At 47.5% G+C, this 14,698-nt stretch overlaps 3 protein-coding genes across 3 annotated transcripts; 2 read left to right on the forward strand and 1 right to left on the reverse strand.

Moving 5' to 3' along the window:
* Positions 1–1,078: 1,078 nt before the first annotated feature.
* On the forward strand, positions 1,079–5,152 carry DFL_003150 (uncharacterized protein; the record flags this gene model as incomplete). Its single annotated transcript, XM_067632047.1, has 3 exons — positions 1,079–1,494; positions 1,556–3,194; positions 3,257–5,152. The coding sequence occupies 3 exons, from the start codon at positions 1,079–1,081 to the stop codon at positions 5,150–5,152; spliced, it is 3,951 nt and encodes a 1,316-aa protein (XP_067490355.1).
* A 2,079-nt stretch (positions 5,153–7,231) lies between these two features.
* Positions 7,232–8,781, reverse strand: DFL_003151 (uncharacterized protein; the record flags this gene model as incomplete). The annotated part of the gene is made up of 5 exons (XM_067632048.1): positions 7,232–7,647; positions 7,691–8,215; positions 8,320–8,542; positions 8,617–8,630; positions 8,697–8,781. The coding sequence occupies 5 exons, from the start codon at positions 8,779–8,781 to the stop codon at positions 7,232–7,234; spliced, it is 1,263 nt and encodes a 420-aa protein (XP_067490356.1).
* A 2,892-nt stretch (positions 8,782–11,673) lies between these two features.
* Positions 11,674–13,894, forward strand: DFL_003152 (uncharacterized protein; the record flags this gene model as incomplete). The annotated part of the gene is made up of 6 exons (XM_067632049.1): positions 11,674–11,926; positions 12,021–12,184; positions 12,241–12,370; positions 12,466–12,883; positions 12,966–13,307; positions 13,360–13,894. The coding sequence occupies 6 exons, from the start codon at positions 11,674–11,676 to the stop codon at positions 13,892–13,894; spliced, it is 1,842 nt and encodes a 613-aa protein (XP_067490357.1).
* Between the last annotated feature and the right edge of the window lie 804 nt (positions 13,895–14,698).

Consider the following 14,698-nt stretch of genomic DNA (forward strand, 5'->3'; position numbering starts at 1 on the left):
ACAGGTATAGTGGCTGATTGAAGACCTTACACGTGATTTGTTTAACCATAATGTATTACGATAAAGTACATGCGGTGTATTGTTACAACAACAGCAACATTATTAACATTGCCATGTGATGATACTTCTGACAGATTTGATGAAGGAAGATGTATGTTCTCAGCCGCTTCCCCTCAAACACGTCTGGTGTTTGCAGAGTCGAGCGAACTGCCCCTGCATAATGGCTGTTTCATTCACCTGTGGGGATCAAGGTCACTCGATTTGCTCTGGGACGACCCGTGTTGTCTCGGGGCTTTCCAGTTGCTGTTGACTAGCGTTGAATTGCAGAATGCACTGTTCAACCATGGCCTTGAACGTCATTATTTTGTTCATAATTCTACTTGCTGCACCCTGGGGTCTCGAGGGGCGTCCTGTTGAGGCCGCTGTTGCGCGTCGGGGAGAGCCGAGGGTTGATAAATGGACATTCCTCTCCCATGGAGACTTCGTTGGAGTAGCGGGGTCTGCCATTATTATAACTTGCGTAAACGTTTTCAATCAAAGATTAAGCAAATGACGGATAAAATGTCAGGACTCAAGGCCTGTCTAGGGCAACCGAAGGGTGAATACACTACGCTTTAAGAACTAAGAATGAACTCAAGTTATCTAGTGATAACTTCTATCGTTACTGTAGATCTCCGAATCGGCCGGTGCCAGCTAGATTTGTTCCAGTAGGACGGCATGCATCGAATTGAGAGGGCTACGACTGTCCTCTTCCATCAAGCAAAACAATTCCTCGCCGCAGCTGACAAGGGGACATTTCCGTGTCGGTATTGTTTATCTATCATTGGGCGGCAGTTAGGTGCAGTCAAGGGACCATGTTTGGGAACGACTGGGAGAAGAGCACTTGTGTGGCTGGGATTTGGCCGGTTGCGACAGACATTCATCCCAGCCTTCTTACTTAATCACATGATGTTATATGCAGAGCTGCGTTATCACAGACGCTTCTCCGCAGCAGCGGGGTAAATTGAGATTGATTCTGGGCGGCCAAAACTTCGCCCATCACCTTGCCGTTTTTCGTTTCGAATTCTCCACTTCCTAAATGGACATCGGTATAGCAGCAAGCATCGCCACCTTTATCGATCTCTCGGTCAAGGTTGCCTCACTCTGTATTAATTACGCCAAAGACGTTAAAAATGCGAGAAATGAAATTACGCGCTTGCAAACCAAGGTTGAGGGACTTGAAAAGGTGGCTAAGGATGTTCAACAACTCCTCGACGGCGATCAGGGTGGAGCGCTCTCAACGTCACATAAACTAAAACAAGCAGTCCTTGACTGCTACACGCAGATAGAGTCTGTGCAGAACAAGCTCGATCCCAGCAAAGGGCGCAAAATAATGAGGAGATTTGGAGTCCGCGCTCTAAAATGGCCGTTTGAAAGTGGGGAGGTGGATAAGATCATCGCAGATCTCGAGAAATGCAACACAAACATTTCCTCCGCCCTTCAAGTCGATCAGACGTAGGTGTATAAGCTGTCTCCATAATGGTGAATAAATGTGTTGATATTCCTAGCAATTTAGGAGGACAATCTTGGATATCCGCAAGGAGATAGACCTCGAGAAAATACCGTCTGCTCAAGGCGCGGCATTCGATTCGTATACAAACGAGCTCGATGCGAGATGTCATCCAGAGACGCGAAAAGACCTCCTGCACCAAGTCAGGGACTGGGCTAAAGATTCTCCAGGAAAATGTATATTTTGGCTGAATGGTGTAGCCGGGACAGGAAAGTCGACAATCTCTCGAACAGTTGCACAGTCTTTCAACGATGACGGCCAGCTAGGGGCTAGCTTCTTCTTCAAAAGGGGTGAGAGTGAGCGCGAGAATGCTTCTAAGTTTTTCACCACAATTGCTGCTCAACTCCTACGGAGGATACCTGGTCTGATACCTCATATTAGAAGTGCGATCGAGGAAGAACCCGAGATTGCAGCGAAGTCACTAGAGAGACAGTTCAAGAGCCTTGTCTTCCAACCTCTTGAGAAGCTTAATCGAGCCATACCACTGGTTTTGGTGGTTGACGCATTAGATGAATGTCAGGGAGACAATATCATCAAACAGGTTCTCCACCTTCTTGCGAAGATGCATGAATTAAAAACGGTGCAAGTGCGAGTTTTCTTAACTAGCCGACCGGAGCTCCCAATTCGTCTAGGCTTTGATCGTATGTCTCCTGGCACGCATCATGGCATGATACTTCAAGACGTTCCCCCGGCCACAATCCAACACGACATATCGGTTTTCCTGGAAGGAGAATTTTCTAAAATCAAATCGGATTTTAACCTCGCACATAAATATTCGCCTGAGTCTCAGCTTTCCCCAGATTGGCCCGGGGACGAGATTATCCAAAAACTAGCTAAAATAGCAATCCCTCTATTCATTTTTGCGGCGACTATCTCTCGGTTCGTTGGAGACACAAGAGACTGGAACCCAAAACAACGACTGGCTACCATTTTGGAGTACGGGACGACTAGAGAAGACTCTCAGCCAGACACAACCCAAGAAGAGTCATCGAGACTACAGCTAGACCAGACATACGTTCCTGTCTTAAAACAATTGGAATTCGGCAAGACCGAACGGGAGCTTGAAAGGTTCGGTCAGCAATTTAGGAACATCGTAGGCTCCATAGTCATTCTTGCGGATCCCCTATCTACATCATCGCTTTCAAATCTTCTCGGTATATCTAAAGATAAAGTCGAAGGCAAGCTACACAGCTTACATTCCGTTCTTAGCGTCCCGTCCGATCCAAACCTGCCTGTCCGATTGCTGCATCTCTCCTTCCGGGAGTTTCTTGTCGACCCTGAGAAAGAAAGACGCGATTACTGGTTTTGGACCGACGAAAAAAAGGCTCATGCCATGATTGCAACAAGGTGTCTTGAGGTATTGTCTTCACGTCTTAAAGAAAATATTTGTTCTCTGGAATACCCCGGAATGTCACGAAGAGAGCTCAACAGCGCCAAAATAGATGAGCGCCTGCCGGAACACGTTCGGTACTCTTGTCGTTATTGGGTGTATCATTTGAAACGCAGCGGCGGACGTATATTTAATGAAGATGCAGTTCACACTTTCCTCCGCAATCACTTCCTACATTGGCTTGAGGCCCTAAGTCTTATAGGGCAAATATCTGACTGCATCAGTTTGATTGATACTTTACGCTCGCTTACGGACGTACGTTATTCCGCCTTTCACACTGTAGTCATTACTTTCACAATGCTCATATAATAGATTAGGAAAACAAAGAGTCCGAAGTATCACGTTTCATTTACGATGCCAGACGCTTTCTCCTACAGAATCGGCGGGTAGTCAATGAGGCACCACTTCAGCTCTACTCTTCAGCTATCATTTTCAGTCCAGAGACGAGTATAGTTAAGACTACATTCCGGGACCACGTCCCGAAATGGATTTATAGACTGCCAAAAGCCCCAGAATTCTGGGGAGCAGAGCTACAAAAGCTCGAAGGGCACAGCGGCTCGGTTAACGCGGTCGCTTTCTCCCCTGACGGCAAGCAGCTGGCATCGGCGTCGGACGATCGAACGGTCAGGCTCTGGGATGCAACGACGGGGGAGCAAGTGAAAACCCTCGAAGGGTACAGCGGTTGGATTACCGCGGTCGCCTTCTCCTCTGACGGCAAGCAGCTGGCATCGGCGTCGGGCGATCGAACGGTCAGGCTCTGGGATGCGGCGACGGGGGAGCAAGTGAAAACCCTCGAAGGGTATAGCGGTTGGGTTACCGCGGTCGCCTTCTCCTCTGACGGCAAGCAGCTGGCATCGGCGTCGGACGATGGAACGGTCAGGCTCTGGGATGCGACGACGGGGGAGCAAGTGAAAACCCTCGAAGGGCACAGCGGCTCGGTTCGCGCGGTCGCCTTCTCCCCTGACGGCAAGCAGCTGGCATCGGCGTCGAACGATGGAACGGTCAGGCTCTGGGATGCGACGACGGGGGAACAAGTGAAAACCCTCGAAGGGCACAGCGGTTCGGTTACCGCGGTCGCCTTCTCCTCTGACGGCAAGCAGCTGGCATCGGCGTCGGACGATCGAACGGTCAGGCTCTGGGATGCGACGACGGGGGAGCAAGTGAAAACCCTCGAAGGGCACAGCGGCTCGATTACCGCGGTCGCCTTCTCCCCTGGCGGCAAGCAGCTGGCATCGGCGTCGGACGATCGAACGGTCAGGCTCTGGGATGCGACGACGGGGGAGCAAGTGAAAACCCTCGAAAGGCACAGCGGCTCGGTTACCGCGGTCGCCTTCTCCCCTGACGGCAAGCAGCTGGCATCGGCGTCGGACGATGGAACGGTCAGGCTCTGGGATGCGACGACGGAGGAACAAGTGAAAACCCTCGAAGGGCACAGCGGTTGGGTTATCGCGGTCGCCTTCTCCCCTGACGGCAAGCAGCTGGCATCGACGTCGGACGATCGAACGGTCAGGCTCTGGGATGCGACGACGGGAGAGCAAGTGAAAACCCTCGAAGGGCACAGCGGCTCGGTTACCGCGGTCGCCTTCTCCCCTGACGGCAAGCAGCTGGCATCGGCGTCGGGCGATGGTACGGTCAGGCTCTGGGATGCGACGACGGGGGAGCAAGTGAAAATCCTCGAAGGGCACAGCGGCTCGGTTACCGCGGTCGCCTTCTCCCCTGACGGCAAGCAGCTGGCATCGGCGTCGGGCGATGGTACGGTCAGGCTCTGGGATGCGACGACGGGGGAGCAAGTGAAAATCCTCGAAGGGCATAGCAGCTGGGTTACCGCGGTCGCCTTCTCCCCTGACGGCAAGCAGCTGGCATCGGCGTCGGGCGATGGTACGGTCAAGCTCTGGGATGCAGCGACAGGGGAGCAAGTGAAAACCCTCGAGCCACAAGCTATCATCCAGAGTTTACACTTTTCTAGCGATAGTGGGCGCTTAGAGACTGATAGAGGAGTCCTTGCTATCCCTCCCAGCCCTCCTTCTTTCATGCAGCCGCTTCCGCGGAAGCCATCGGATCATATCTTTCTTAGCGGTGAATGGATAACTCGGGATAGCCAGAATCTTCTTTGGCTGCCTCATGATTATCGGGACTCTCGCTCAGTTTTAAGTGGAAAACTTCTTGTTATCGGACAGAAGTCTGGAGCAGTAAGCTTTTTCGGATTTATGTAGTAGGTAGGTATATAATCAGTGGTCACAGAATGGGTGTTTAGTTAGTTGGTTGCTTGATTGATCTCTCCAGGAATCTCGGTGCCTTTATATACTCGCATTCCGCTTACATAACCCTATTACCAATACTGTAGAAACATCGAGAGCTGGCTACAATGCCGTAGAAACTGGAGTGGCCAATACAATATCGCTTTGCTATTGCCAACATTTGCCACCACTGTGGCAGATTAATAAGCACGTGATATATCACGTGTGAACGATTCATACAAATGGATTGGTTGAAGATTTCAGACGAGTAGCGCTTCCTGGCGTAGTAGTAGCACCCGTTTTAGTGAATTGAGGTGGAGGTCATGTCCGATACCACGGTGATGACGACTTAGGTGTAGCGGGAGGAGGGTAAAAGAAGGAAAGGTCAAGTTTAACTACTATGCACCATCGAAAAAACGGTTGACTACGTCGTACAACAACCTGCAGGGCGTTGTGTGATCCAAAAACAGTATCTGTGCAGCGAAAACCAGAGCCTAACACAAGATGGGTGGGACTGGTTGAAAGGATCCTATGTGGAGCGGACGACTATAATATTAAAAGGCTTTAGTTATAAATATGACGTCTTTAGAGGAACTTGCAGTTGTGCTTATATGTTTCGCCATTTCGTTCGAATAGTGAATGAGCTCGTGCCTGTGGCTCTGCGGCTTCAGGATCATACAGAGGAAGGAGCGACCACACGACCAATGTGCGATATCGCCTCAATGCCTTGATACTAGAACTAATATTTTTGGATCGCTCTGAATATTTCTGGTTCACCTAGTTAAAGCTACAGAAATGTAAATCGGCAATTTCCGTGCGAAGGGCATATACGAGCTCCTTCGTATGGGGTTTTATTGTCATCCAGTTTGTCCGACACAAACTTGCGCACTGTTCTGTTGTTGCGATCTCAGAATTGTATAATAACAAAGTATCCAACCATCGTGAGAAATTGATAGGCCCCCGAACTAAACCGGATCTTGATTTTTTCTTGTTAGGTCGTCTATAGGCAGGTTCTAAATCAATAGAACTCGCTTTCGGTCCATTATTTAATATTTGGCAACACCATGGGGCTAGCGCTACGTACATCTAAAAGTGCTGGAAATAAAAAGAAAGACTCCTCGAAATTCATGACTAAGATATTGACCGCATCGGACGTTATTGCTCGTTCCTCCCTCTCAGGCAATGGGCCTAGTTCCTATTCTAAAACATATCAATGTATTGCTTCCGCGTATAATCACACGCTTACAGAATTTGATCATTCTATTACATCCGGACAGATTTTCTTTGGGGGCAGTCGTGGCACTATAGCTACGCTGGTGCGAATCTCATAAAAAGGAATGTACTTTTCTAGGCATAGATGAAGCCCAACCCCTTAGTTATGAGGTAATTCCTGTGGGCAATTTCAGATTTTCAAAGTCTGTTCACAACTTCGGAAAGTGGATTTGGGAGAGAAATAGCTGTTCGATTGAGAGGTTTAGCGTAGCGCACTTGCAGTGAGATAAATCTATAGGTGACAGGAACTTGATTTCTCATTATATATTATTTATATTTACGCTTTTCGTCTGCAGGGGAAACGTACATTTCTAGCAACCTGTTTTTCACTCATACTAGATCTCACTTGCCAGCGTCGGTCCGAAGGTCGATCCTCACGGTCCTAGTTACTCGTCCATTGACCCTAGTATGAAACATCAATATTGAATTGACCAGGAGTGTCAAGGTTAGACATTGTGACCTTTTGGCCCTTGGCAGTCCAGTTCTTAATGGTAAGCTCTACTCTTACTCCATCGGCTTCAGGAATAATGCTCTCCCCGGTACCAGTAGAATTAGTCTGTAAACCATCAGGGAAAGAAACGTTTTCAATCACAAAGTTCTTATAGCTTTGAAGTGGAGTACCCCGCATAAGCGCTGGACACAGCCCCTCGCAGACCATGTTTCGAATTATCGTTCCAATAGACTTTTTCGGGCCCATACTACCACCATTATAAAAAGGGGAGGCCTCAATGATGGAAAAAGGAACGTAGGTTTCGGACTTAATATAACGGGCATGGATAACATTCAATGTGTCGATAACCCCTTAGACGTCCCTCGTTCTCCAGCCCATCTGAATGATAGGATCATTATGTGCCTTCCAAACGGTGGCACAGGCCACCCGCGATCTGGAGAATGCTCCCACTTGCTTGTAGTCCGAAACACGGGTTGTGATATCGTCGCTGCCGTAGAAGTCCATGGTATTAAAGGGGGTGCCGTGATGGTCGGCTCAACGCAGTACCATGTCTGATCACCAGTCAGATTGTAGTGAACCCACATGCGTAAGCTGTATTGATCGCTCTTGAGTCCCTGGTAATAGGTTGTTGGATTTGCTTGATAGACGTAGTGTTCCCCAGAAAGAACTCCATGCCCAGTAGCATAAAATTTTGATCCAGTAGAGTATTCGACGGCGGCTTTAACGTATGCCCAGGTGTAAAGTGGACCTAGTATGTTTTCGAGTCCAACTTGAGATGTGATTCTCCGAACCTTGCACTCCATCCCAGTTTGTATTCATCCAATAGGCACCCGGCGGGAAGTACAAGATGGGCGAAGAACCCCAACCGCCAACATTGATAGGTCCAGGTGCTATTACTTTGGTGATTGGGCCGTTCAGAGGTGGAACTTTGTCCGATAAGATGAACGGGCTCGCAAAGATAATAAGCGCATTTAATGGCTCGACACCAACCACTTCGCCCCCGGCTTCAACATAGTTCGTCCCGTTTGAACAGAATGTGTATAGGTTGTCTTTAAACTCAACCGAGAATTTGGCGCCATTCTCAGAAGCCGGAACTCTGATGATGATACTACCGTCAGAGGCCGATCGTATACTGTACTTGATCGATGTCGGTCGGATGATGACATCTGAAGGTCCACCCAAACTCGCGTTATCGAGGTAATTAATCTTGACGTCGGCATCGACGTCAAACTCGAACTGAGACCACGCCATGTCCAGCCCAATTTTAGCTTCAATGGCAATACCATCGTCCACATTATACTTTTGAATTTCAGAACCTGGCGCATCCCACGGAGAATAGAGCCTTCCCATATCATTGCGAGGAATAGATTCATACACGAAAGATTTAGACCATTGGCTTTTTCCAGCAGCGCTGACATACACCAAATATCTGTGAGACTGTTAGACGTTCTCGGGGCGGACGGGCGTTTTAGTATTAATTTCACCAGAGTCATGCCACCAGGTACAAATTCAGTATCACAATGAGTGCTATTGCCTCCAGCCGATGGCGTTGGCGGATTAGCTCGAGAGGTGGAGTACTTTTTGTAGTCGCAGTTGATTTCGTCAGCACCACCAAAGTCGTTTTGGCAGTCGCTCTGGAAGTCCTAAAGGTTGAGCTTGACATTGGAGCGCATTGGGAATAGCGATTGTCACGACCTCCGCATGTATACCTAGTTACACAATCCGTCGGATCTTTTCCAACGTCACGCTGTATTAGCCAACTGGTTTGTAACGCAGGGCTTGGGGATTAGTACTTACGTTGGCCGCGGTGTTGGCGGCCATACTGCCCTGCTTTTGCTAAAGCTATCAAAGCCAAGGCTGCAGCAACTCTGAAGCCCTTCATTAACAATAGGTACTTAAAATTTTCGGCTAGGACAATCGAGGGGAATCTTCAGCAGGTTCCGAGGAACAATAGGAAGAAAAAAGAATGAAAAGAAAAGAAAAGAAAATCACGCAGAACGGGGTGAGAATAGCTAGGAAGACAGTGTCGTTCGGGCTAGCAGATAGTCGCGAACTATGCAGCGATCAAGATATGTGCAGGGGGTCATCATGAACACGAGTGTTGGATTATTCTCAACCCCGCTTCCCCAAACGCTGCAAACGCTTCCCCAGCTTCTCTGGGGTTCAAAGTCTAAAAGATCGGACAAATGCAATGCGGAGCGATTAAAACTGAGATTAAGCGCCCCAGAAAATTACGCTAAGCTAAGCAGCTAGCTTGTCGTACACCGGCCCTCCAAACGCAACAGAAGATATGTACGTGGAAAAAATGTGGATCGCAGCCATGCGGATTGCGTTGTGTTGCAACTGACCCATTCTTAATCGGGTAATTCCCCGATCGGATAGATACAGGAACTCATTAACTTGTGGGTGCATTAGTTAACGGCCGAGCCCAGCTTTCAGTTCTAGACTATCTTCATAGAAGCTAGGAGAAATGAAACTGGAGTTATCTGCTCAAGTGCTTAACAACCCACTGCCATGAAGTCTGGTACTAAGCGTGCAATATGTATGCACCAGTACGTATGCCATTCGACAACAGCGATGTCTAGACTTTTGTTTTTGTAAGGAGCCGTGGTTCTAGTGCTTAAACATCTGGTTCTTGCAATACCTTCCGTCATCGAGAGCTTATATCGCATCAACGTAACCGATCCCTCTAAAACATTCGCAAACCCAATTGGCCAAAATAGCCGTAGTTCAGAGAACTTGCGGAGCTAGACTTCAACATCGCCTGCCAGAATTAAGCAGATCACGCGAACATCAGCTAATCCCAAACCCCTCACAGCTCGAGATCTTCGATGGCCAGTGGTAGAGTAACTGATCACTTTGAATCGCAACTCTCCTTCCATGGATACACGTCAACTAGGTTTCCCTATGCATGTTCATCGCTTTGTGTATATTGTGATAGAACCTTTATTTTTTCAAGGAATATTTGGTAGTTACAGATCCGTCATCCTAGAGAAGATGGAAAGAGTATCGCATGCTTTGTGGCAACGACTTCTACTCTCTCACACGTCAAACGGGGTCGGGTGTGTTGAAAGCGTTGTATGCCGTTAAACACTTGAACGTTTGCACGCGAAGCCTAGGCTGAACACGAAGTTTAAGAAATTTGTATGCTGTTGTATTCACTGTATGAACTAGCGCAAAACACTAGTGGCTGGGCAGGTACCTCTAGGCGGCCGGGGCAGCCAAGGATGTGTCTAATCAAAATTACTTAATTTGGTATTTACGATTTGCACTAAATTTACAGAGTAACTACTCTGTACGTGCCCCCGCGTACCACTATTAAATAAACAAACACGTCCCATCTGCTAGCCTGCCTGCCTACCAAAAGTATCAAGTTTCAGCAATCCAGGTCCAGCGTATAATCCAAGTCCAGCGTATAATCTAGGTCCAGGTCCAGGTCTAGTATAAAATCTAGGTCCAGTGTAAAATCCAGGTCTAATGTGAAATCCAGGTCCAGTGTGAAATCCGGTGTGAAATCCAGTGAATAACGATGTGAAGTGAAAATCTCAAATTAAATTTTGAGATTTGTGTGTGAAAGGGCTTGAAGGTATAAGTTTTCAAAGGCTTGCAGGGGTACAACGGCTGAGCTGCAGGGGCCTATACCGGTCACTAGTTTTAATGAGACTAAATTCTCATTCGAATATTAAATGCAATTAAATGCTTTGTGCAGCTTGTATGAAGGCCTCGATTTTTGAATTCGATCAACACAGTCGACCCCGTTTGGCGTGCAACACTTGCTAACATATAATAATGTCCGACAAATTATCCCCTCGAATGGAGGCCGGATAGCCTACCGACTTCGAAATTTTGATGCTGAAATATCTTCAATTCAGATTCCATTTCGGGACAAAGAATGGGTAATCTTCAGAATATTTTACAAATTAGTATTCGGCGAGCGCTTAGTAGACGACATGCGATGGCTAGTTTTAGGAGACGAGAATAGACATCTCATCTAAGCACAGGACGGCGTTCAGTAAACTTGATAAGCAAGGCTTAAGGACTAAGCCCAGGTTATATAAATTTTCCCAATGAAGGCGAGGTTACTCCATGGGGAAAGGTTCACCCTGAACTATAAGATATGAGAGGCGGGGTATTGCATTACCGTTTATGATATGATTCAGCTGTGTTGCTATGTACATTAATACAATTTCAACCTACGGAATAGTGAAGTCGAAGTTGGAATTCGCTCAACAACTACCACTTCAGAACTTAGGATACAGGTATTCTCTAGTACCTACTATTTGTAATTTCGTCTTTCATGACCCGATTTGCTTAGCCAGTAGTCTAACTCTAAAGTTTCTGTAGCTAAAAGGCGGTGAATCAAGTGGCCATTAACGTTGACGGAAGCACTTCGGTTAATTACCATTTATGGAATCCGAACTGCATGGTTTTCTAGGTTGCGACGGTAAGGGCCCGAAGTTACTAATGCTGAACGTTATCTCAACCGCAGGGTTTTCCTGCTCTTTCTGCCCAAAATACACATTGCGACTCGGAGAGACTCTCTCGTAGACATTATCTTTCGCAACACCTTTGCCGGGCGGACTTTCGGTTAGATTCCGCAAGATAACCAGCGGGCTTCTCAAACGCTTAAATACCTGTAGCCCTTTGCTATCCTGCGTGCGTTCAGACTGAGGTTCTCAAACGCCTGCGCTAACGGATACAAGCCAACCGCACAAAAAACCACGAAAGTCAACCCCCTAATCACTAACCCAAAACTTCCTCCCCTATCTTCAAAATGCCGACTACAGTCAACGGGGTAAAGGGACCAGAGGGCCACTTGTCAAACGGGATCGAAGGTTCACTTTGGATACATGGTAATGGGATACCCGGAGGGGCGAGAGCCTGGTGGAAAGAAGCTTCAGTTTATCAAATTTACCCAGCTTCTTTCTACGACTCAAATGGCGATGGCCTGGGGGATATTCCTGGTATAATAGCTAAAATTGACTACTTGAAAACGTTGGGAGTCGACGTCATTTGGCTCTCTCCAGGTATGATTTGAATTAGAACTTCGTCGACGCCACGAAGAAATGTGTCAAAGGTCTAACCATCCGGCCCTGAAACCGCACTATGGGAATCGCATAGTATACGAGTCGCCCCAGAAAGATATGGGCTATGATATTGCCGATTATACCCGAATACACAAGCCTTATGGCACTGTACAAGATGTCGAGGACTTGATTGAGGGTTTACATCACCGTGGCATACGACTCATCATGGATCTGGTGGCCAACCATACGTCAGATCAGGCAAGACAACGGAACTACATCATTTCTTTGATAGATATAACTGACAACGAATTTAGCATGCTTGGTTTAAAGAGTCCAGAAGCTCCAAAACGAATCCGTTCCGAGATTGGTATATTTGGAGGCCCCCAAAGTACGACGCGCAGGGAAATAGACATCCACCTAACAATTGGGCTTCTATATTTGGCGGTTAGTAACACGCACTCTTCATTTTACAAATAATACTTGCGCCTGCCAGGCGGAAATGAAGGATAGATTATGTGCTGACGCAAGGACAACCTTAGGGAGCGCCTGGGAATACGATTTTGAAACGGATGAATATTACCTGCACCTATTTTGCACGGAGCAACCTGATCTCAACTGGGAGAACCCAAAAGTGGTTTCCGCGGTACATGATATCATGACATTCTGGCTAGATAAGGGTGTTGACGGATTCCGCATGGACGTCATAAATATGATCAGCAAGACTCCGGGCCTCCCCGATGCTCCGGTGACAGTAGAGTCAAGCCCGCATCAACCAGCAATGTCGCATTACGCGAATGGGCCCCGCCTTCATGAGCATTTGAGAGGTCTCAGAGAAGTCCTTGATCGGTACAATGCGTTCTCGGTTGGAGAAATGCCTTTTGTCAGAGAACCTGAGGAGATTATCCGGGTAGTTGGCGCTTCTCGAAAGGAGCTGAACATGATTTTCCAATTCGACATGTAAGTCTGCGCACCACTATACCCGCCGTCATAACGTCATGAATTTATCTCAAGAGCAATCCTATTAACTCATTTCAAACAGCGTCGATATCGACAGCGGACCTCTGGGCAAATTTACTCACGCGCCTTGGTCGCTCCGGACGCTAAAGGACATCGTAGGAAAATGGCAGACATTTATGATTGAGAGGGGCGGATGGAATGCATTATTTTTGGAGAACCACGATCAACCACGTTCCGTCTCTCGTTTCGCATCAGATCATCCCGAGTTTAGAAGTCATGCAGCCAAAATGCTAGCAACATTCCTCGCATTTCAGTCTGGGACCCTCTTCATTTACCAAGGCCAGGAGCTCGGGATGGCGAACTTACCAAAGGGTTGGAGTCTTGGCGAGTTCAAGGATGTAGAGACCATCAACTACGTCAACGAGTATGTCCATGTATTTCTAGACCTCGACCGAATCTTCTAACTTTCTCTGTAGGCTTGTCGAAGTTTCCAAGATCAAGGGCCAGGCATTTTACGAGCAATGTTTAGAAGAGGTTCGTGAGAAGGCTCGTGACAATTCGAGATCGCCGATGCAGTGGGATACTACCAAAAACGCAGGCTTCTCTACAGGAACTCCGTGGATGCGCGTTAACGACGACTATTTGGATTGCAACGCACAGTCTCAAACCAGCGATTCCCAAAGCATCTTTGCGTTTTGGCAGGATATCCTAAAGCTTCGTCGAAAATTGATCGACGTTTTCGTCTATGGGGATTTCCAGTTCGTAGGTGGCGATGATGAAAGTATCAGCGCATACCAAAGGTCACATCCTGTTGCTGGAAGAGCACTGGTTCTGTGTAATTTTTCGCAGAACAAGATTGGCTGGAAAGTACCGGCTGAGGTCCAACATCTCTTAACCCCGGAGAGCCTCGTGCTTCACAACTACAACACCTTGCAACACCTACATCTCGAGAGCATGCGGGACATACAGTTTTTGCCTTTTGAATCGATGGTATTTTTTAGTTCCACATAAATATATGAGGCTTCTAGTTTTTTCCTTTGTGCTTCTCTTGCTTTCCTGTCTCTGCCTTCATTCGTGTACATGTACTGCGTTTCCAATGCAATTCTCCATTTGCGAAAACACATTGCCCGACTTGCGTCAATGCAACAACACATCGAAGTTTTGCAATATCCTTCTCTAACCACATGCGGTAATTCGCCGATCCCTGCTCTTTGAAAACCTCGGATGGTCTCTCGGTCGCCAAAGTCCTCGCTTCAAACTTTCTCCCCACAAACGGCGCTCGCGCTCGGCTCGAATCCCCATCATTTGCACTATGGCTACACGTGGTCGACCATGATGGAAATCCTGCAAACAAAATTTCAACCATAGACTCTTACATAATGCTTAGTTATGACATTTTGGTGCGCTGGCTGAAAAAAGGTCGCAGGCCGTACCCAATCCCAGATTCGACTCCTTAACAAACCCAACCACAATTTGTCTCTAAACTTGTACACCGATGCCAATCGTCCCATGTATGGCACTCCGCATTTAAGTCTTATTACCCCGTTTACCCCAGATTTAATCGGAAATCCGGATATCTAAACTTCCAACCTCTTAGCTTCAAATTCGTCAGGGAGGTCTTATACGTATACAAATCTGAATAGAGATATAGTATGCGTGATGCAGGCCATGCAGTCTACTAGCATCCTCGTTCTAGCAACATCGCACACGGATGCGACCAATTCAACTTCAGAAGCAACAAAGAGGTCTCTCCTCCCTCTTCGCAAGGCATGCGATAGTTGCCGTCGGCGAAAAACACGATGTGATCGTAAAATC

Source organism: Arthrobotrys flagrans (genome assembly GCF_004000055.1).
Source record: "Arthrobotrys flagrans strain CBS H-5679 chromosome Unknown unitig_0, whole genome shotgun sequence".
NCBI classification, from domain to species: Eukaryota; Fungi; Ascomycota; class Orbiliomycetes; order Orbiliales; family Orbiliaceae; genus Arthrobotrys; species Arthrobotrys flagrans.